We start from the raw sequence: 23,476 nt of genomic DNA on the forward strand, positions 1-23,476 counted from the left end.
CCTCTTACATTGATCAATGTGTCTGTTTTTGTGCCAGTGGTATACTGTTTGGATGGTGATTTTTTTGTTGTTTAGTTGTTTGGTCGTGTCCAACTCTTTGCGACCCAATGGACTGCAGCACACCAGGCTTCTCTGTCCTTCACTGTCTCCCAGAGTTTGCTAACCATCTCCTGGAGTTTGATAACGATAGCTTTGTGGTACAGTATGAAGTCAGAGAGGGTGATTGCTCCAGCTCTGTTCTTCTTTTTCAAGATTGTTTGGGCTATTCAGGGTCTTCTGTGTTTCCATGCAAAATTATTTGTTCTTGTTCTGTGAAAAATACCAGTGGTATTTTGATAGGGGTTACATTGAGTCTATACTTTGCATTGGGTAGTATGATTAATTTTTGTTTTTTTCCTGAATACAGATCTTGTACCTCTTTGGTTAGATTTACTCGTAAATACTTTATTCTTTTTGATGCAGTAATATATTGGTTTGTTTCTTTAATTTTTTTTATAGTGCATAGAAAAGCAACAGATTTCTGTATGTTAATTTTGTATCCTACAAATTTACAGAATTCACTGATGAACTACAGTAGTTTTCTGGTGGCATCTTAACGATTTTCTGTGTAGAGTACCATGTCATCTGCAGTGACAATTTTACTTTTTCCTTCCCAGTTTGGATTCATTTTATTTCTTTTTCTTCTCTGCTACGGCTAGGACTTCCAAATCTATATTGAGTAAATGTGGCAAAAGTGGACATACCTGTCTTGTTCTTGATCTTAAAGGAATGCTTTCAGCTTTTCAGCATTTGAGTATAATAGTAGCTGTGGGTTTGTCATATATGGTCTTTGTTATGTTGAGATATGTTCCCTCTCTGCTTGCTTTCTGGAGCATTTTTCTCATACACGTTGAATTTATCAAATGCTGTTTCTGCATCTATTGAGAGATTCATAAAGTTTTTATTCTTCAGTTTACTAATGTACTGTATCACACCGATTGTTTTGTGGAGATTGAAAATTCCCTCCATCCCTGGGATAAATTCCACTTGATCATGGTGTATGAGCCTCTTAATGTATTGCTTTAGTCAGGTTACTAGTATTTTATTGAGAATTGTTGCATATGTGGTCATTAGTGATACCAGCCTGTTATTTTGTTTTTTTTTGTGGTATCTTTGGTTTTGGTTATCAAGACGATGGTGTCTTCATGGAATGAGTTTGGAAGTGTTCTTCCTCTGAAGTTTTTGGAGTAGTTTTAGAAGAATAGGTGTTAACTCTAAGTGTTTGGTAGAATTTGCCTGTAAAGCCGTCTGGTCCTGGAGTTTTTGTTTATTGGGAGTTTTTAATCACAGGTTAAATTATAGTACTTGTCGTTGGTCTGCTCGTGCTTGCTTTTACTTCCTGGTTCAGTGGAGACTTTCTATGTTTTCAAAGTAGCAGCTTTTAATTTTCTTGTTCTTTTCTATTTTCTTGGTATCCGTTTCACTTATTTCTGCTCTGATGTTTATGATTTCCTTCCTTCTGCTAACTTTGAGTTTTGTTTGTTCTTTATCTAGTTGCTTTAGGTATAAAGTTATGTTTTTTAATTGAGATTTTCCCTGTTTCCTGAGGTAAGCTTGTATTGCTATAAACTTCCCTTATATGACTGCTTTTGCTGCTTCCCATAGGTTTTGGATTGTTGTTTTTTCATTTGTCTCTAGGTATATTTAAAATTTCCTCTTTCATTTCTTCAGTGATCCATTGATCATTCAGTAACACATTGATTAACCCATGTATTTGTGTTTTTTGCAGTTGTTTTCTTTTAGTGGGTTTCTGAACTTATAGCTTTGTGGATGGAAGAGATGCTTGTTACGATTTCAGTTTTCTTAAGTTTCCTGAGACCTGCTTTGTGGTTCAACATGTGATCTATTCTGGAGAATGTTCTATGTGCACTTGAAAAGAATGTGTATCCTGCTTTTTGATTGAATTCTGTCTGTATATCAGTTAAGTAGATGCGATATAGTCTGTCCTTTAAGTCCAGGGTTTCCATTTTGATTTTCCATCTGGATGATCTGTCCATTGATGTACATAGGGTTGTTAAAATCCCAACTATTATTATATTACTGTTGATGTCTCTTTTTTCATCTTTTAAGATTTGCCTTATATATTTAGTTGCTCTTCTCCTGGGTGCACATATATTTACACTTGTCTTGTCTTCTTCTTGGTTTGATCCTTTGATCAGTATGTAATGCCCTTTTCTGTTTTTTGTAGCAATTTTTTAAAAAATTTATTTTAATTGGAGGCTAATTAGTTTATATATTATTTAATGTATTGCCATATATCCACATGAATCGGCCACGGGTGTACATGTGTTCCCCACCCTGAACCCCCTCCTACCTCCTTCCCCATCCCATCCCCCAGGGTCATCCCAGTGCACCAGCCCCGAGCACCCTCTCTCAAACATCAAACCTGACTGGCGATCTATTTCACATATGATAATAATATACATATTTCAATGCTATTCTCTCAAATCATCCCACCCTCGCCTTCTCCCACCGAGTTCAAAAGACTGTTCTTTACATCTGTGTCTCTTTTGCTATCTCGCATATAGGGTCATCGTTACCATCTTTCTAAATTCCATATATATGTGTTAATATACTGTATTGGTGTTTTTCTTTCTGACTTACTTCGCTCTGTATAATAGGCTCCAGTTTCATCCACCTCATTAGAACTGATTCAAATGCATTCTTTTTAATAGCTGAGTAATATTCCATTGTATATATGTACCACAGCTTTCTTATCCATTCGTCTGCTGATGGACATCTAGGTTGCTTCCATGTCCTGGCTATTGTAAACAGTGCTGCGATGAACATTGGGGTACACGTGTCTCTTTGAATTCTGGTTTCCTCGGTGCACTGCTGGGTCATACGGCAGTTCTATTTCCAGTTTTTTAAGGAATCTCCACGCTGTTCTCCATAGTGGCTGTACTAGTTTGTAGCAATCTTTAAAGTATTTCATGTGATATAAATATTCCCAGTTAGGCTTTCTTTTGATTTCTGTTTACATGAAATACCTTTTTTCATCCTCTCTCAGTGTGTGTGTATCTCTGGATCTGAAGTGAGTCTTGTATAGTGGGTCTTGTTTCTGTATCCATTCAGCCACTCTGAGTCTTTCAGTTGGAGTGTTGTGTCCACTTACGTTTAACTTAATTATTGATATGTATGTTCTTACTGTCATTTTGTTAGCCATTTTGTATTTGTTATTGTAGGTTTTCTCCCTTTCTCCCCCCCCCCCCCCCCCCCACTTTGTTCTCCTTTGATTTGATTAATATCTCTTGTGTTATGTTTGGGATTCCTTTTCTCTTTTGTGTGTATATCTATTATAGATTTTTGATTTGTGGTCACAGTGATGTTTTTGTGTATAGCAGTCTATGCAAAACATAATAGCCCAAACATCCCTATATGAGAAAGGAAATACTTTTAAGTCCAGGAAGTGCGGAGAGTCCCATGCATGATCAACCCAAGGAGGAACTCACAGAGACATAGATTAGTCAAATTGACAAAAATTAAAGACATTGAGAAAATACTAAAAGCAACAAGGGAAAAAAACCACACATAACCTACAAGGGAATCTCTAAAAGGTTATCCACTGATTTTTAGGAGAAACTCTGCAGGCTGGAAGAGAATGGCACAAGATACTCAAGGTGATTAAATGATAAAATCTACCTTCAAGAATACTGTACCCAGCAAGGCTCTCCTTGAGATTTCATGGAGAGATCAAAAGTTTACAATCAAGCAAAAGCCAAAAGAGTTCAGCACTGCCAAACCAGCTTTACAACAATTGTTAAAGGAACCTTCTTTAGGTGAAAAAAGAAAAGACCATAATTGAAAACACGAATGTTATTAAATGAAAAGGTCAGTGGTAAGGGCAAACAGATAGTAAAGGTAGGAAGTCATCCACACACACAAAACTAGTAGGGAGGTTTAAAGATAAAAGTAGAAAAATTATCTACCCACAGTAAGCTGTTGCTGTTGTTTAGTCGATCAGTTTTGTCCAACTCTTTTGGGACCCCATGGACTATAGCCCACTAAGCTCCTCTGTCCGTGGAATTTCTCAGGCAAGACTACTGGAGTGGATTGCCATTTCCTTCTCCAGGGGATCTTTCCCATGAATCAAACCTGTGTCTCCTGCATTGACAGGCAGTCTTTACCACTGAGCCACCAGGGAAGACCACAATAAGCTGTTAAGGGATACACAAAACAATTAGATACAAAACATAGTATGAAAAATAGTCATCGTGAAGGGATACAAAAAGTAATTAGATACAAAATTTAGTATCAAAAATAGTCATTGTGCAAGGAGGAGAGTGCAAATGGTGTTTTTAAAAAATGCATTTGAGATCAGCAACTTAAAACAGTTGTATAGATTGCTGTGCAAAACTTGTCGTAATCAGAAAAACCCAAAATCTAAAATCGCTTGTACTTTCAATGGTACTACTACTAATATCTTAATTTAGTTTTATATGTGGATATTAACTTTGGACAAATTAAATATTGTTATCTCTTAATTTTTCTTCAGTGTCATGTATTTTTAATTTTGTTGCACTGGAAGCCCTTTTAAAATTTGTTAAAATATATTTGATAGAAATATTTTCTCTATCAAGTTTAATTTTTAACCAGTACATAGAGATATATAACATTATAGACTTAAAGCTATTTATTTAGAGGAGATACATTTTAATGTAAAATAACATTTACAATATAATACTTTTTCCAGTTGTACTGAGTAATTCATTTTATGTCTGCGTAGTATATTGATTTACAAAAAATTCAAAGCTTCCAGTTCAAAGAATTAGCTGTAAATGGAAGGTTTAAGCTCTACTGTTGAACATTGCAGAAGAAAAAACTGTGATACTCCATATACCTATGTCATTCACCCAGTATATATTGGTCAGTACCCCAGTATATTAACGTTTGTTTCTAATTGTACAAGTCACTTCTATTAGATGTTCATTAATGTTTATTTCTTGGTGTTTTCCCCATATATCATGTGAACATCTAGACAACAGTTACTCATATTCAAATTACTGCTTAAAAGTGAAGGCATTCATTTTCTATAGCAGAATCAAAACATAGCAAGATAATGACAACACTCAGTAGTATCTCTAGGAAATCCTTATTAATCTCACATGGATGAATTAAAAATCTTTCCCATTGCTCATTGCAAATATACTTAAGTGCAGTAATTTTTTCCAGTAATTTCTTACATCATGCTATGTTGGTAGATTCATATTATTTGTATAATTTTGATGAAAATGTATTCAATTTTCCTTGAGCTACAGCTGTATAGGTCAGAACTTATAATAAATGATGTTTGCTCAAACATAGACTCTTAGACTAAGTTGAAGAATGAAGGGGAGCCAACAATTACAGTTGGATTCTGTTTCTATTTACATTTTGATAACTGTTTTCCTTAATAGGACATTTAGGAATGAGGTATACCTACCTTGTTAAAATAAAGGTAATTTGAATATTTCACTTTTAGTTTTTTATTGTTTGTTTTTTTTTTTCTTTTAGGAGCTGTGGCCCTGAAGAATCTTGAAATTAAAGAAAATGCCCTGGTATGTTTTGACTATAAATACTTTCTTATGTTAGGTTACATGAACAGGTTACATTTAGGTTACATGAACATCTTCCTGATTTGTCATCTTAAATTATTTAAGTTTAAGAAAACTTTTAAAAAATAATTTTTATGAACTGTGAATTTTGCAAAATGGACTTTCAGTCTCCATAGAAATACAGCCTGACTGTAATTTCCCCCATTAAAAATATTTCTAAAATTTCTCTCTTCTTGTATGCTTTCATTTTAGATTTTTAACTTACCTCTCCAGTCATCTTCATTTTTTTTTCCTGGTACAATTTTAATTATATATCTATTTTTGCCATAGAATACAGTGGCATTAACAGTGTTGTGCAACCATCATCAGTATGTATTTCTGAAACATTTTTATTACACTAAGGAAAGCTCTGTCACCAGTAAGAAATAACGTAACTCCCCATTCCCTTTCCCCATTCACCCTGCTAACTTCTGCTTCTATTAATTTGTCTATTCCAAGTACCTCATATAAATGAAATCATGCTATGTTTGTCTTTTTTTAATCTAGTTTACTTAGCGTAGTTCCTTTACGGTTCATCCATGTTGTAGCAGTTATCAGGAAATCACTCCTTTTTATGAAGGCTGAATAGTGCTGTATGTATGTACTGCATTTTGTTCACTTATCTGTTGATGTACACTTGGGTTGTTTTTGCCTCTGTCTCTTGTGGATAATGCTGCTATGAATATTAGTATTCACATCTGTTGAAATCCTAGCTTTCATTTCCTTTGGGTAAATACTTAGGAGTGAAATTGATGGATTATTTGGTAATTTTATGTTTAGCCTTTTTAGGACCTCCCACACTAATTCAGTCTGTAAAGAATCCACCTGCAATGTAGGAGACCCGGGTTTGATTCCTGGGTTGGGAAGATTCCCCTGGAAAAGGAAATGGGAATACACTCCAGTATAATTGCTTGGGAAACTCATGGATGGAGGAGCCTGGTGGGCTCCTTGGACATGGCTGAGCCATTAAACCGCCACCACACTGTTTTCTGTAGCAGTTGAACTACATTATGCAGGCATGCCTTGGGGAGTTTGTAGGCTCGTTTCCAGTCCACTGCAGTGAAGTGAATACTGTCACAATAAAGCAAGTCGCAGAATTTTCTGGTTTCCCAGTGTTTAAAAGTTATGTTTACACCGTGTATGTGCCCGGCTGCTCAGTCGTGTGTCTCTCTGCAACCTGACGGACTGTAGCCCACCAGGCTCTTTGTCCATGGAATTTTCTAGGCAAGAACACTGGAATGGGTTGCCATATCCTACTCCAGGGGATCTTCCCAACCCGAAGATCAAACCCGCGACTCTTGCATCTCCTGCATTGGCAGGCAGATTCTTTACCACTGTGCCACCTAGTGTAAAAAATCAGTGTACATACACCTGTTAAAAACTAATGCTGTTGGGAAAGTGGCACTGATAGATTTCCTTGGTGAAGGATTGCCACAAACCTTCAATTTGATTTAAAAAAAAAAAAGACAAAACCAAAAAAAAAATCAGTATCTGGGAAGTGCAACAAAGTAAAGCACAATAAAATGAAGTATACCTGAATTCGCACCATCAGTATACAAATTCCAATTTTCCATATCCTTGATAACATTTACTTTCTGTTTTTTTGATAATAACTATCCTAATGAGTATGAAGTGGTAAATCTTACTGGTTTTCCTTAGTACTTCTCTAATGATTAGTGAGGTTGAGCATCTTTACATGTGCTTGTTGACCATTTTTATATGTTCTTTGGAGAAATGTCTATTGAAAAGCATTGCTGATTTTTTAAAATCATGGTTCTTTTTTTGGGGGGGTGGTGCACTTTGGTTCTTTACATATTTTGGCTATTTCCCCTTGTCAGAAGATATGATTTGCAAATACTTCCTCCCATTTTGTCGGTTGTCTTTTGCTTCCGTTAATGGTGTTATATACAAACATTTTTTATGTAAAAAATTAAATTTTGATGAAATTGAATTCATCTTTTTTAAATTGTTATTGCCTGTGCTTTCCATGTGATATCCAAGAAATCACATGATTTTGTTTTCTTCTTAATTTTTTTTTTTTTTTAGCCCTCATAGAAAAACTTTATTGGAAAGGAGGGAAAACTACCAAGATATGAAAGAAGACAAAAATAAAAAAAGTTCAGACATAACGTGTATGACCTTGGTTTAGTGGAAACGGAACCCTTTGGTGGTTTGTAGTTAGTGACCTGTATTTTCACTGCTGCTGCTCCAGCTAAGTGGCTCCAGTCGTGTTCGACCCTGTGGGAGCCCATAGACGGCAGCCCGCCAGGCTCCTCCGTCCTTGGGATTCTCCAGGCAAGAACGCTGGAGTGGGTTGCCTTTTCCTTCTCCATGAATGCGTTATTGTTTTAGTTCTCACATTAGACCTTTGGTTCATTCCGAGTTAATTTTCATATATGGTATAAGATAAGGGTCAACTACATTCTTTTTGCAAGTGGATATCCAGTTATCCTAGTACCATTTATTGAAAAGGTTGTCTTTTCTCCCATTGAATGAGTAGAAATTTATTTGAGGATTTTTTTTTTTTTGCACTAGTGGTTTAGTTTCCCTTCAAATACAAACTGACAGTGAAATTTCCCACTTTGTTTTCTTTTTCAAGCAGCGTAAAAGCTGTAGTGATTCTGGTATGAGTAACTTCGGTGGTCAGTATTGCTGTAGAATCTTTCGCTATTTAAGGTGATCAGGCTCTGAATTTTATGGATTTGAAGATATTGCAGTTATGTATTTAGAAACTTAAATAAGTATTGAAGGTAAAGGTGTAAGTTAACTTAAATCCCTTAAGTAATTTTGGGAAGAAAAAATTAGTTATGCGTTTTGCAAACTGTGTATGTACTAAGATTTTACATATATATTTTTTTGTAGAGTCAACTGGATGTACCATTTAAAATTAAAGTTGGCCATATAGGTAAGCTGTCTTTATTACTTGTATGTCCTCCTGTTAGACATATAACCAGAATGATATGTCTAATACCTCTATAATGTGATCTTTATAATGTTTCTAAGCATAAATTAAAAAAATCATGTGTTTTCATCTACATAAAACTTAGTTGTGTAACTTAAAATGTGTTGTGGTCCACATATCCCTTGTTGAGTGTGAAATACTTTTAAAAAATATTTGTTTTTAGCTGTCCTGGGGCTTGGTTGTTGCAGGCGAGCTCTCCCTAGCTGTGGTGAGTGGGAGCTGCTCTCTGGCTGAGCTGTGAGGGCTTCTCCTTGCAGCAGTTTCTTTTGCTGTGGAGCACAGGCTGTAGGGCACATGGGCCTCAGTAGTTGTAACATGGGCTCAGTAGTTAGCACTTGTGGGCTCCAGAGTGCAGTGTGAGCTCAGTAGTTTCGGCACACATGCCCAGTTGCCCGATGGCATGTAGTGTCTTCCTGGACCAGGGATCGAACCAGTGTCCCTTGCATTGCAGGGTGGATTCTTAACCCCTGCCACCAGGGAAGCCCCAATACTTGTGAAATTATACATTTGTTAAGTGTTGAAATGAGTTGAGATCCAAAGCATTAAAACTAATAGAGAGCCTGACTGTTTTCAGTTTCTTAAGTCTGACCAGTTATCATTGCTGTGTTCTGATTGGCCATGGATAAGTGGCATAAGGAATTGGGTCCGGAGCCTCCAGGCAGTGTGGTCAGGAACCAATCAAAAACCTGGTTTCCATTCTGCTAGTTTTCTAGGAAACACTATGCTAATTTTCTTGTATTACAGTTCCAGTTTCTGTAGTTTACATATACAGGTTGAGCAGAATATACTGGCTCAATATACTAGTTGAACAGAAATTGATTCAAATGTGTTTAATAAAGACATGTTTTATTTCTTAAATTATTTCAGTTTATTGTTTTAATGTTATTGCTTAAACTTTATTGGTTTACATATTGTGCAAGATGATAGTATTATTATTTGTGACTTAAAAGCAGTGTTATGCAGATAATTTGTGTAGAAGAATTTATGTAATGTTATTGCAGGGTATTGGTGTCACTTGGAGAACAAGGTGTTTTGAAAGCTTATATAAATTACCTAATGAAAATCTCCACAATTTTGTGTTCTTATAGTTGGTATTAGACCATATGCCAAAGAAACTTTTTTCATTTACATTGCTAGGACTCTCTGTTTTTTCTTCCTTTTGCCCCCATAATTTAAACACTACTTAGTATAAATAAAATGGGGAAAATGTCACCCATTACTTTTCCACCTAATATATTTATTTTTGCAAATTTTTACATGGTTTTTTACATGTGAACATCTTGACTTGGAAACATGGTGTATGTAGGATTTTATATATTTTAAAATTATCATTTAATAAAAATTCCTCATAATCCATATTGATTTGACCTCCCTTATTTCTCAATATTGCATATTACAAAATTTGAACAATGTAATCTTATATTTCTATTGGTCCACAAATTTACAGTAAACATTTTCATATACTTTTTGAAAGTATTCTGAAAGGCATTGAATTTTATAACTATGATCATTGTGAATCAGTGTATGTAAATTTAACACCTATTCTAGAAAAATATATAAGGACAGTAGGTAGACTTGCTTTCATTTAGTGCCTTCATTATTTCTGTTCTCTTTTCTTTTCTGACCATGTTTAAAAATGATGACAGGGTAAATTTTCAGTGTTAATATAAGGTGGTAGAAAGTACACTGATATATAAGATAATCTTGAGAATCATTTAAGGTGTCATTTGCATATCTCTGTCATAGAAACTGCCATTTTTAAATATCATTATTATTTTTTCTTCTAGACAGTAAGTTTTTTGAGAAGTGGATTTAATTTTACAATTTTAATTTCATCATATCTTCACTTAGCACAATACTTGGCTTATAATAGGAACACCGTCTGCTAAATGAAGTACACATTTTTAAATGAGTGATGTAGTGATACAACCAGTTTTATAAGAACATATTGTCCCCTTGCCATTTATAGGGATTGTTAATCTTACTGATCTTTCAAAGTTTTCCTCATTTAAGATGCAGAATTACATACATATCAAATATACTTACATACATACTTTTAAAGTAATTGTTTTCATGTGGAAGATTTTTAAAGTACCTTCTTATGTATTTTTTCTGATTTTTCTAAATTTTCTATAAGAAGCCTGCCCTTCATAAGAAAGGAAAAAATGATTTGGTTTAAAACAAATGCTTAGTGGTACAAATGGTATATTGTTAGTATAGAAATTTAAAATGGTCACTATCTTCTCTGATTTTAAAACTTAGAAAGCTATTCCTCTTTTAGAAGTCAGGTAGTTTATTTTTCTCTAAATTAGTATGGAGAAATCTTTTTCTTGATTTGGCATTTTTTAAAACATGGGTTTTTGGAGTTATATAATACAGTTTGTCTAAGTATGTATTACTGTTTTTCAGTCACTAAGTTGTGTCTGACTCTTTGAGACTCCATGGACTGCAGCACGCCAGGCTTCCCTGTTCTTCACTATCTCCTGGAGTTTGCTCAAATTCATGTCCACTGAGTCTTTGATACCATCTAACCATTTCATCCTCTGCAATCCTCTGCTCCCCTCTTCTCCTTTTGCCTTCTGTCTTTCCCAGCCTCAGGGTCTTTTCCAGTGAGTTGACTCTTCACATCCGGCAGCCAGAGTATTGGAGCTTTAGCTTCAGCATCAGTCCTTCCAGTGAATATTCAGGACTGATTCCTTTAGGATGGACTGGTCCAGACAGTCCAAGGGACTCTCAAGTCTTCTCCAGCACCATAATTCAAAAGCATCAATTCTTGGGTGCTCAGCCTTCTTTATGGTCCAACTCTCACATCTATACATGACTACTGGAAAAACCATAGCTTAGATTATACGGACCTTTGTTGGTAAAGTGATGTCTTTGGTTTTTAATACACTGTCTAGGTTTGTCATAACTTTCTTTCTAAGGAGTTAATGCAGCAATGATGTATTTAGTAAGTCTTTTCCTTCCCTGATCATGACAACTAATTTTAAATTTAGAGATTCATACTTTCAAAAAAATTTTTTAAATATTAAAAACTATTTTAAAAGTTTTCTACATATACTAAATACATAAAATACATAAAACTAGAATTAGTAGTATAATGAGTCCTTTACATCATATTCTTTAGTTTAAGAAATCAAATGCTTTTAAAATACTTTGCTGTTGGGTTGTAGCAAAATATTTTTATTAGTTGAAATGATTTTCTAATATTGCCTAGGATCCTTGATTATTACCATAGGAATTTACGAGTACATACACTTATGATAATCATACTTATGTAAATATTACATATATACAAATATGTGCATATGTGTAAAATCTTTACGTAAAGTATACTTATATAAAGTATGTAATCTACCTTTTTATAGTATAAGGAAAAATTTCTTAGAGATTTTTAGTAAGAATTGGTACAAATCAATCTTATTTTATCAAGGATTGTTGATTAACGGAGGGATAATACTGATATGTTTGTGGTACATATCACCACAGTAGAAACTTTAAATATTTAGAATATTTTTAAGTAGATTTTCCAACAATACTAATACAAATAATTTCAAATCATCACTAAAAATACTTTTAGTTTATTGTTGTAAAATAGCATTCTATAAAGTTAATGAGCTCATAAGGTCAAAGACAACTTTGTTATCTCCTTTAGTGCTTGATAGAAAATAGGCTGATAGTAAATCTAGATTGAAAGAATAATATTTTTTCTTTTTTTTCATATAGGTACTCTTAATCTTAAAATTCCATGGAAAAACCTTTATACCCAGCCAGTTGAAGCTGTATTGGAAGACGTTTATTTACTCATAGTGCCCTCTTCTAGTAAGTCAGATTCTAAACATTATCATTTCAACTACTCCTTTTTTTAATGTGGAAAAATTTTTATATTTGATAATTATATTCAAATAATTTTGGTGAATTTTTTGAGCTTCTTTAATATTTAAATTTGTTATTTGATAATATAAAATAAATTGGTTTTTACCCTCAATTGTTGCAAACTTTGAATTAGTGATTATTTTCCAGGATATTTTTTGGAATGAGTATATTTAAATTTAAGGTAATTAAGAGTCTTCCTTTTTTATACTTTCTGCAGGAATAAAATATGATCCTATAAAGGAAGAAAAACAACTCTTTGAAGCAAAGCAACAGGAATTGAAAAGAATAGAAGAAGCAAAACGAAAAGTAGCTGATCAAGGTAAAAAAACAATCAGAATGGTAATAAGAAAAGCAGAAAAGAGCTAAATATTTATTACATTACTATATTATTTTCTTCTGGAAGCACTGAGATTACTTTAAAAATATGATGGTCTTATTACAAGAATTTTAATGTGTTTCCTATGTTTTATCATGTTTATAGAAATTAACCTTAGTGCAAATAATATTCCAAACCTAAAAGGGTGAGGTTAGTTTTTAAGTATAGTAGTCAATTTCATGAAGTTTTTTTTTTTTTTTTTTTGCCTTTCTAGTCTTCCTTACTCCACTTTTATCAGTTCTTCACCTTTTGGAGATACTTAGTTTCTTGATATATTTTTCCAAATCTGTTTACCCTCTGGCGTCACATACATTTCTGTTCAGCTTAGACCACAATGGTTCATTCCTTTAGTCCCCTTCTTTCGTCAGTATTAGAGATGTCCTTCAGGAATCTAACCCCTTTCCACTTACTGCTGTTGATGGTAATGGAGTAATGGTAGGAGTTCTTTATATAACCATCACCGTCTACACACCTGTACTCTGACTCAGCTTTTCCTTCTAGTGAAGCTTTCTCTTTGACATGTAAATATGCCATAGCTCTCTTATCTTTCAGCATCAAGTCATGTTGCTAGCATCAAGTCATGTTCCTATCCTTGTCCTCTGGTTAGCTTATGCTCCTCCATCCTTTGATAGCTAAGCATCTTAGAAGAGATGTATGTGTACTGCTCAAAATGTCCTTGCCATTAACTTACTTTTTAAATAAAAAAATGCAATAATAAATGGTTTACTGGTTGACAAACTGGTAAAAAAAAGGCACTAAAGTAGATTTACCACAATTCCTGGCAATACTTCTTATGTTTTCTTCTCTATTGTCTTTCATCCATACCCTCTTCCTCTTTTTAAAAAAAATCTTTTTATTGTAGTGTTCATATAAAATTTGCCTTCTTAACAACTTTTAAGTAGTTCAGTGGTATTAAATACATTTATTGTATTGCATCCACTACCATCATCTCTCCCTATATCTCTTTTCATTTTGTAAAATTGAAAGTTTACACTTGATAGACAATAACCCACCCATTCTTCCCCCCTTTACCCCCAGACCCATGCAACTGCAATTTTGCTTTTTGTCTGTTTGATTTTGACTGTTCTGAGTAATCATGCAAGTGGAATCTTATGGTATTTGTGTTTTCTTCAGTGGTTTATTTCCCCATATGAAGTATTATGTCTTCATAGTGTTGGACACGACTGAGTGACCTTACTTTCACTTTATGTCTTCAAGGTTTATCCATGTTGTAGCATTTGTCACACTTTCCTTTTTAAGGCTGAATAATATTCCATTGTGTGTCTGTGTGTGTAAAAATTAGTATTTTAGCATCTTTTTGTCTGCTTATTGACATTTGCATATCATGGGAAGTCACATCCCTAGTGTTGATTGGCAATAGCAGTTGGATGTGGGTCTTAACATTTATTATATAGACTTTTTACTTAGAATGTCCATTTTGGTATGATGGATTTCCTTGTACCTTCACATGCATAGTCTCAGAGTCTGGAGCCTGTCAGTTTTATTGTCTCCAGAATAAACATTTGCTTCTCATGAGAGTGGGGAAAAGGATAATTGCTTAATCATGTGGATTGGAAGAGGAAGGATACCTAGAAATCTAACTACTCAACATACAGACTTTAAGCCAATCCTTATATGATCACCTTCTTCCTCCACCTCTTTGCGATTTATATTTTCAGGGGATTCCAGTGCCTGAATCTTCCCAGGATTCTTTTTTTAACTCATCTTGTATTTTATTGGCATCTCAATTTATGAGTATTTGAGATCAAATTTCTTCTTTTGTCATGTTGTCTAAGGCCATCTGCTTTCCAGCTTCTGAATTTTTTAAGCTCTCTTTTATTCTTCTACACTCTTTTCTTTTGGTCTTGGAGATTTATCCATTTTTCCCCTTTACTTTTGCCTTGATGGGGTTTTACTGAGGAGGAGAAAAATAGATGCAAACTCATGTTTAATCAGAAGTGCCTCCTAGTTATACTTAAATCTACAATATAAATAGCCCTGCTTAAGATTCATCAATTATACCTGTTATCAGATAGAATTTTGAACTCTTCAACAAAATACTTTTGTTGCTCTTATGACTTGAATCTTGCCTACCTTTCCAGCCTTTTACTGACCCCATCCCTTTTATATCTTCTCTGTTCTTTGTTCCAGCCATACTGGCCTATTTGTAGTTTACTGAATGTACCAACTACTCTGTGATCATATCTTACTTCCTGCATTATTCAATATACTTTTGAGAGTTGTCAGCATTAGGAAGATGGTTCAGGCTATAGGGTATGGATGAGATTCTCTCCTGCAACAGTATAGAATGAGAAAAGAAACATTTCTAGAACTAAGCCCTAAAGAAAGCCAACATTTAAGGATTGTGTAGAGGAGGAAAACAGCCCCCCCCCAAAAAAAGACCAAGAAAGAGTGGTTAGGTAAGTATTACAGTAGGAAATTTGGAGATTATATTTCGATGGGAAAAGAGTGGTTTGGAAAGTGAAGAATATGTCAGATCCTGCTGATTTATCAGGTAAATTGAGGGTTAACAAATAATCATTTTATTTATGACATGGAGGTCCTTGGTCACCTTAGAAATTGCTATTTTGATTTAGTGATAATTGTAGAAAAGAAGCTTCTATTTCTTCATAGTTGTAAAGTGGTTTGCTAAGAGTAAATAGAGCAGTGGAAGAATTGTTGGACCTTTGAAGAGTACTAAGAGGAATTTTAAGGCGGTTACTCTGGTGTGTGAACAAGTTGATTGGAGAAATGTAGTAAGGTTGTTGGTTAGTTGAAGTTGATAATGACTAACTTAAAGTAATTGCAGTCTATTTTGTGGTAATTTTTCTTCTCTGCTACTCACCTGGCAAGGCATACACATGTTTATATAAAAAGTAGATTTTGGATTTGTGTCGGCTTGGAAGTTTATTGACAGAAGAAAAAGGAGAAGATAGAAAGCAGAAGAGTTTAAAGTGTCGGTGAAATAATGTATTAAGGAGTCTGAGCTGGGTAAGGAAGTCAGAAAGAAACTAGTTGAGAGGGAAAGAAAAATTTAGCATTTAATTGAATGACTAAATAAATTTAGAGAGCAGAGGATTTCATTAGGTAGTGGTGGGATTCAACATTTAAAATAAAAAACTCTCGGCTTCAAAGAGTTTTTATTCTACTTCTGTTTATTAATTCTAAAGTCCTGTTCAGTATGTTCGTTCACTCATGCTTCCCTTTGATGCAAGTATGAGAATATCTTCATCAGCTTTTGTTTATCTGAGACTTTCTGGGTCAGCTGAATTAGGAAGTAGTAGGTCATTAGAGGAAAAGATAAATAATAAGTGTATACAGGTGGAATAGGACTAGAAAAAGATCACTTTCATTGACATTTTTAAGTGGGGGCAAAAGTGTTAGCAATTAGTGGTTATCATCAGCATACTAAAAAAAATTAGGAACCTCGATTTTTTATTCTTTATATTTTCCTGGAAAGTATTGAAGAACATTGTAATCTCATTTTGAAAAATGAAACAAATGAACATCTTTCGTTTTCGCTTAAAAGGGGAGAGGGAAAGAATCTTGTATCTTCCTGTTTTGTGTTTATTAGAGAAGGAGCGTATTCGGCTGTTTGATACTTCTAACCACAGACACCTTATGATGACAGCACAAAATTTAAGGGAGACTCTTTCTTTGGTCCTGTTTCTGACTCTTCTGATATGATCCTGTTATAATTCTTACCTAATAATCTTACTGTTTTTCATGTCCTTATGTACTCAGGTACACCTACAGAAATTATAAAATTTGATGCCAATAAATTCTACATGTTAAGCTTTAGTTTGGACAAGAAAGTAGGTTTTGAAAACTGTGTGCATTTAGTCACCTGGGAAAGTCTTTTGGTATGTAAAATATTTGGAAAGGAGACTTAGTATTCTGATTACAGATTTCTATCTTTAAGAAGGTAGCATTTTTGTTATTTCAGTACAGATACTCATAGAATGTACCTTTCATTCATATTAAAAATGAACATTTGCAATTGTAGAAAAACAGTATGTGGAGAAACAGGACACTTTTACAGAAAAATTAATTACCCAGATCATAAAAAATCTTCAAGTGAAAATTTCCAACATCCATATTCGCTATGAAGATGATGTAAGTATTTTAATAGGTGATAACTGTTTTTATATTTATTTTGCTATTTATTGACACCTGCTCTGTAGTGGTCAACTTATGAGATGCTGGCACATGGAGGGATATAGAGCTGAACATGACATGATCTTTATTTTTTGTAATTAGTTGTAATTTGCAGTCCTTAGTGCCTTGATTAACACTTTTCTAAAATGTTCAAGCATCAGATAATGAAGGAAAATTTCTTTCTTATAATCTCCTTTGATAGAGTTAGTAGTTACATGTTTTTAAAATACTTTATACTGTGTTTACTTCCTGGAAGAAACAATGGTTTAAGAATCATTAGTTAGACTTAACTAATTGTTTGATTTCAAATAGATCATATATTGTCTCTCAAACACGTCATTGTTGGCTTCTCCCAGCTGTTTTGGGAGGGTCAATCTCATTTTTAATAAACTTCTTTTTTGTAGATTGAAAAAGAGTATTTTGTTGTTCAGTTCCAAAATGTGGCTCTTTGTGATCCCATGGACTGCAGCAACATTATATTGATAAATTATTATTGTACCACACTAATATATTGGTACTTTATATGCAGTTAGGAAAAATGTAGAAATAAAAATTATTCCAGAAGCTAGAAAAATGTTTTTGAATGTTTGAAATAACTTAATTACCAGAAAGTGAACTTTTTCTACAATATAAATTTTGTCCATCTACTAAAAATCTAAATAAAATTTACTCTCCTTCCTCTTTAGGTCACAAATCGAGAAAACCCTCTGTCATTTGGTATTTCCCTTCAGAATCTCAGCATGCAGGTATGTTGTTTAAAAAGAAATTTAACCATATTCATTTTTGCAGTATAGTTAATTAAATTACTAATAACTACTTAATGTATGCCAGCATCAGGAGTAGGTATCTATATAGAATTCATACAGGAAGTGCATAGACTGGATTGAAACTGGGGGTAGGTAGTTTCATATTTAAAAAAAGATTGATAATTTTAATTTCATATGTGAGAGACTATTTGCCAGTTATATTTCATACTTATTTTACTTTAAAAAATCCATTCTGAATTTTAAATGCATAAGTACAAAATAAAAGTAATGTTCATTTCAGAATCTTTGATTAGTTGTGGAAAGTATACAGAATCATATCATTTCATCATCACTATTACTAATAATCATGGCATACTTTCTTCCTGTTTAGTTTTTTAATTAAGAAACTTTAAAACTGTAGGAGAACATAAGAATTTTGAGACACTTGCTTGTATCCAGAATGGATGATAATTTTGTCACTTAGTTTAAATTTTAAATACTTTTAAAGACTAAGCTGTTATGAATAAAGTTTAAATTCCTTTTGTATTCTGCTCCACTCTTCTCTCCCACCCAAGAGGTAAACATCTTACATTTTTAAACTTTACACTGTATATCCATTAAAAATGTGTAGTATTTGGTAGATTTTTAAAAGTTCATGTAAGTGTTACATGATTCTTCTCTCAGTTTCCATTTTGCTACACATTGTTTGTGACGTGTTTATTGCCACATGTAGTTTAATTGATTCAGTTCAACTGCTGTATAGTATTTCATTATATGCTTTTGTTTTTTATGTTCATTCACTTTTTGTGTGTGGTTTTTAAAACTTGGATCTACCTCAAACAGGAAAAGAGAAAAGTCAAGTGAAAAGTTATTCAATAAAGTTGGGTGAGGTTAATGGTCAAATGCTATTGTAACATTGAAAAATAAGGTTGGAAAATGAGCCATTGGATCTTGCAGTGTGAAGGTGATTGCTAATGGTGTGAGCAGTGGTTTCCCACTGGTTTTGGAGGTGTTTGGAAACTTGTCCCCCAACCAAGCCATACTCAATTGCAAACTCAGGCTGAGACCCAGCTATTTTGTTTAAAAACCCCTCCAGGTCATCCTAATAGCATGATAAAATTTGAGCACCACTGTTCCAGTCCATTTAGTTCTCTAGAAAAAATGAAAACCGTCTTTTAAATATAAGCATTTGATATCAATTGATTTCTCTCAGTGACTTTTCATTGCTTTTAAAGTCCATAATTTTGTCAAAATAGTTTATAATCCCTGTGTAATCTGACCCTAGGTAGGACACCTGATTTTACCTCTTTTCTCTGTTTTGAGTATGTTCTTGGGCCAAATTGGGCTACTTCAGTTCTTTGAACATACCATACATTCAGATATCTCCCTACCATGAATCATATTCCATACTAAATTTAGAATCGATAATTTCAATTAATGTGTCACTTAGGTTAGGTATCACTTTTGCCATCACATACCTGAAATTGAGGCTCCTACTGTGGAGTCTCTAGTTATGGACTTTATTCTCCCAGAGTACTGCGTATTTAGCCTCAATAATGGCACTTACTGGTTTGTAATTTGCTTTCTAGTTTTTCACCAGGCAATGAGATTCTTGAATACAGAATGTTCAGTTAATATTCTTTGACTAAATGTTATGTTTTCAAGGACATTTTAATGGAAGATTGGTCTAGCGCAGGATAGATTCTGTTTTATCACTCTGCCATTTCACATGCAAGTGACAGTTTTTACTGCTTCTTTTTTTCCTTTTCAGACGACTGATCAATACTGGATTCCATGTTTACATGATGAAACTGAGAAACTATTTCGTAAGGTAAAATAAACAAATACTATGTTTTGTCAGTCCATGGGCTTGACAAAAGATACTTTTTTCCCCCCCAATTATTTTTATTAGTTGGAGGCTAATTACTTTACAGTGTTGTAGTGGCTTTTGCCATACATTGACATGAATCAGCCGTGGGTTTACATGTGTTCCCCATCCTGAACCCTGCTCCCACCGCCCTCCCCATCCCATCCCTCTGGGTCATCCCAGTGCACCAGGCCTGAGCACTTGTCTCATGCATCCAACCTTGGACTGGCGATCTGCTTCACACTTGATAATATACATGTTTCGATGCTCTTCTCTTAGATCATCCCACCCTCGCCTTCTCCCATAGAGTCCAAAAGTCTGTTCTGTACATCTGTGTCTCTTTTTCTGTCTTGCATATAGGGTTATTGTTACCATCTTTCTAAATTCCATATATATGCGTTAGTATACTGTATTGGTGTTTATCTTTCTGGCTTACTTCACTGTGTATAATGGGCTCCAGTTTCATCCACCTCATTAGAACTGATTCAAATGAATTCTTTTTAATGGCTGAGTAACTTTCCATTGTGTATATGTACCACAGCTTTAAGACAAGTGACATAGATAAGGATTTTTGTGAATTGTGTTGACTTAAGTGTTATATGACCAATTATTTGAGACTTCTGAAAAAGCATATACTAAAGAATCTTTATTGAAAATGAGGCTTATAATAAGTTTGATTTGTTTTCAGTTAATCCGATTGGATAACCTTTTTGCCTATTGGAACGTGAAGTCTCAGCTGTTTTATCTTAGTAATTATGATGAATCATTGGTAAGTAAATTTTTTTGATACATGCATATATATCTTTGGTATCATATTTTGCATAGATAGTTATGCGTGCAACATAATGTTTTGATACTTGTATATATTGCAAAATGATCAACACAATAAGTCCAGTAATGTCCATCACCATATGTAATTATACAATTGTTTTTCTTGTGATGAGAACTTGTAAGATTTACTCCTAACAACTCTCGAATATGGAACACAGTATTATTAATGATAGCCACCATACTGTATATTACATCTCCATGAGTTAATAAATAACTTATTTTATAACTGAAAGTTTGGACTTTTTGACTCCCTTTGTCAATTTTTTCCCCATCCTATCAGTACCTCTTTCCTCCACTTCCTGCAACCACCAGTCTGTTCTCTGTTTTTTTTCTTCTAAATTCCACATACAAGTGAGATAGTACAGTGTTTGTTTTTCTCTCTTTGAGCTATTTCACTTAGCATAATGCCCTCAAGGTCCATTTGTGTTGTCCCAATGGCAAGATTTCACTCTCATTTTTAATGGCTGAGTGATACTCCACAGTGTGTATCTGTGTGTGTGTGTATAAAACATTTTTTTCTTTCACTCTTGATGGATATTTGTGTTGTTTCCATATCTTGGCTATTATAAATAATGCTTCAGTGAACATGGAGTGTAGATATGCTTTCTAGTATGTTTATTTTCTTCTCAGAAGTGGAGCTGTTGGGTTATATGATAGTTCTGTTTTTAATTGTTTGAGCTCCTTCCATAATTGTCCATAGGGTCTGCACCAATTTGTGTCCCACCAACAAAGCAGAGGGTTTTCTGTTCTCCACATTTTCACCAACATTTATAATTTTTTTGGTTTTTCATAATAGTTATTTTAACAAGCTTAAGCTGGTATTTCATTGTGGTTTTGGTTTACATTTCTCTAATCATTAGGGATGATGAGCATCTTTCCATGTATCTGTTAGCCATCTGTATTTCTATTTTGAAATTTTTAATTGGGTTGTTTGAGTTTTTTTGCTTTTGAGTTATATGGGTTCATTATATATTTCAGATATTAGCTCCTTATCAGATATAATATTTTCATATATTTTCTTTCATTTATAGGTGCCCTTTTCATGTATTTGATAGTTTTCTTTGCTGTGCAAAAGCTGTTAATTTGATGTAGTCAGTTTGTTTATTTTTGCTTTTGTTGCTTTTACTTTTGCTGTCAAATCTAAAAACTCATTGCTAAAACTGATATCAGGGAGCTTACCATCTATTTTCTTCTGGAGTTTTTATGGTTTTAGGCCTTATGTTCAAGTCGATAATCCATTTTGAGTTCTTTTCATTTACAGTGTAAGGTAGTCAGATTTCATTCTTTCTCAAATAGCTGTCAAGTTTTCTCAAAACCATTTATTGAAGAGACTGTCATTTTCCCATTGTATGTTCTTGACTCTTTGGTCGTAAGTTATAACTGACCATGTATGTTGTTCAGTTGCTAAGTTGTGTCTGACTCTTTGCAACCCCATGTACTGCAACATGCCAGGCTTTCCTACCCTTCATATATCCCAGACTTTGCTCAAACTCATGTCCATTGAATTGGTGATGCCATCCAACCATCTTACCCTCTCTCACTCACTCCTCCTCCTGCCCTCAATCTTTCCCAGCATCAGGATCTTTTCTAATGAGTCAGCTCGTCATATCAGGTGACCAAAGTATTGGAGCTTCAACTTCAGCATCAGTCGTCCCAATGAATATTCAGAGTTGGTTTCCTTTAGGATTGACTGGTCTGATCTCCTTGCTGTCCAAGGGACTCTCAGGAGTCTTTTCCAGCACCACAGTTAGAAACCATCAATTCTTTAGCTCTCAGCCTTCCTTATGGTCTACCTCTCACAACTGTACATTGTGTACAACTGGGAAAACCATAGCTTTGACTATATGGACCTTTGTTGGCAAAGTGAGGTCTCTGCTTTTATATACGCTGTCTAGGTTTGTCGTGATTTTCCTTCCAGGGAGCAAGTGTCTTTTAATTTCATGGCTGCAGTCACCCTCTGTAGTGGCTTTTGGAGCACATCTGCATGGGTTTATTTCTGAGTTGTCTGTTCTGGTCTGTTGATCTGTGTGTCTGTCTGTGTGACAGATACTAATTACTCTTAGCTTTATAATATAGTTAGATATCAGGGAAGATGACAACTCCAGCTTTGTTCTTTCTCAGGATTGCTTTGGCTATTTGGGTTCTTTTGTGGTTCCATACGAATTTTGTTTTTTCTATTTCTGTGAGAAATGCCGTTGGTATTTTGATGGAGATTGCAACATATTTGCAGATTGCTTTGGGTAATATGAATCTTTTAACAATATTACTTATTCTAATCCATGAGTATGGAATATCTTTCCATTAGTTAGTGTACTTTTTATTTTTGTTCCTCAGTGCCTTATCATTTTCAGGGTACAAGCCTTTTGCCTCCATGGTGAAGTTTATTCTTACATTTTAATGCAGTTGTAAATGGAATTGTTATTTTTTCTTTCTGATAGTTTGTTGTTAGTGTACAGAAATACCACAGATTTCTGTAGATTGATTTTTGTATCCTGCAACTTTAACTCATTTATTATTAGTTTTAGCAGTTTTTGGTGGAGTCTTCAGGGTTTTCTATATATTATTATGTCATCTGCAAATAGTGAAAGTTTTACTTCTTTCTTTCCAACTTGTATGCCTTTTATTTCTTTTTCTTGCCTAATTTCTCTGGCTAAGACTTCTAATACTGTGTTGAATAAAAGTGGTGAAAGTGAGTATCTCTGTCTTGTTTCTGATCTTAGAAGCTTTCAGCTTTTCACCCTTGAGTATGATGATAATTATGGGCTTGTCATCTATGACCTTCATTATATTGAGATATGTTACTTTTGTACCTACTTTGTTTTGTCTTAAAGAGATGGTGAATCGCTTCTCACCCTTTTGGCTAAGATCAAGTGTAAAGAGATGGTGAATTTTATGAAATTTTGTGTATGTGCTTGTATACAAATATATATAAATGTATTCCTATCTTAATAATTTCTAGAACCTTCTTACATAATAGTAGTTTGATGAAATAGTGTTTTAATATTTTCTTAGCTATACTCTAAGTTTGAGTTATTTTTTAAAATTGCT

The 23,476-nt window shown here is 34.0% G+C and overlaps 1 protein-coding gene across 2 annotated transcripts in view; it reads left to right on the forward strand.

Moving 5' to 3' along the window:
* Positions 1-23,476, forward strand: part of VPS13A (vacuolar protein sorting 13 homolog A) — a 274,739-nt gene that overhangs the window by 14,816 nt on the left and 236,447 nt on the right. For both annotated transcript variants that reach the window (XM_061132455.1, XM_061132456.1), the window contains exons 2-9: positions 5,533-5,576; positions 8,475-8,517; positions 12,301-12,396; positions 12,668-12,769; positions 16,833-16,942; positions 17,671-17,730; positions 19,502-19,561; positions 20,286-20,366. In XM_061132455.1, coding sequence (XP_060988438.1) covers positions 5,533-5,576; positions 8,475-8,517; positions 12,301-12,396; positions 12,668-12,769; positions 16,833-16,942; positions 17,671-17,730; positions 19,502-19,561; positions 20,286-20,366 — 596 coding nt within the window. The remainder of the gene's footprint in view (positions 1-5,532; positions 5,577-8,474; positions 8,518-12,300; positions 12,397-12,667; positions 12,770-16,832; positions 16,943-17,670; positions 17,731-19,501; positions 19,562-20,285; positions 20,367-23,476) is intronic.

Source organism: Dama dama, chromosome 29 (genome assembly GCF_033118175.1).
Source record: "Dama dama isolate Ldn47 chromosome 29, ASM3311817v1, whole genome shotgun sequence".
NCBI classification, from domain to species: Eukaryota; Metazoa; Chordata; class Mammalia; order Artiodactyla; family Cervidae; genus Dama; species Dama dama.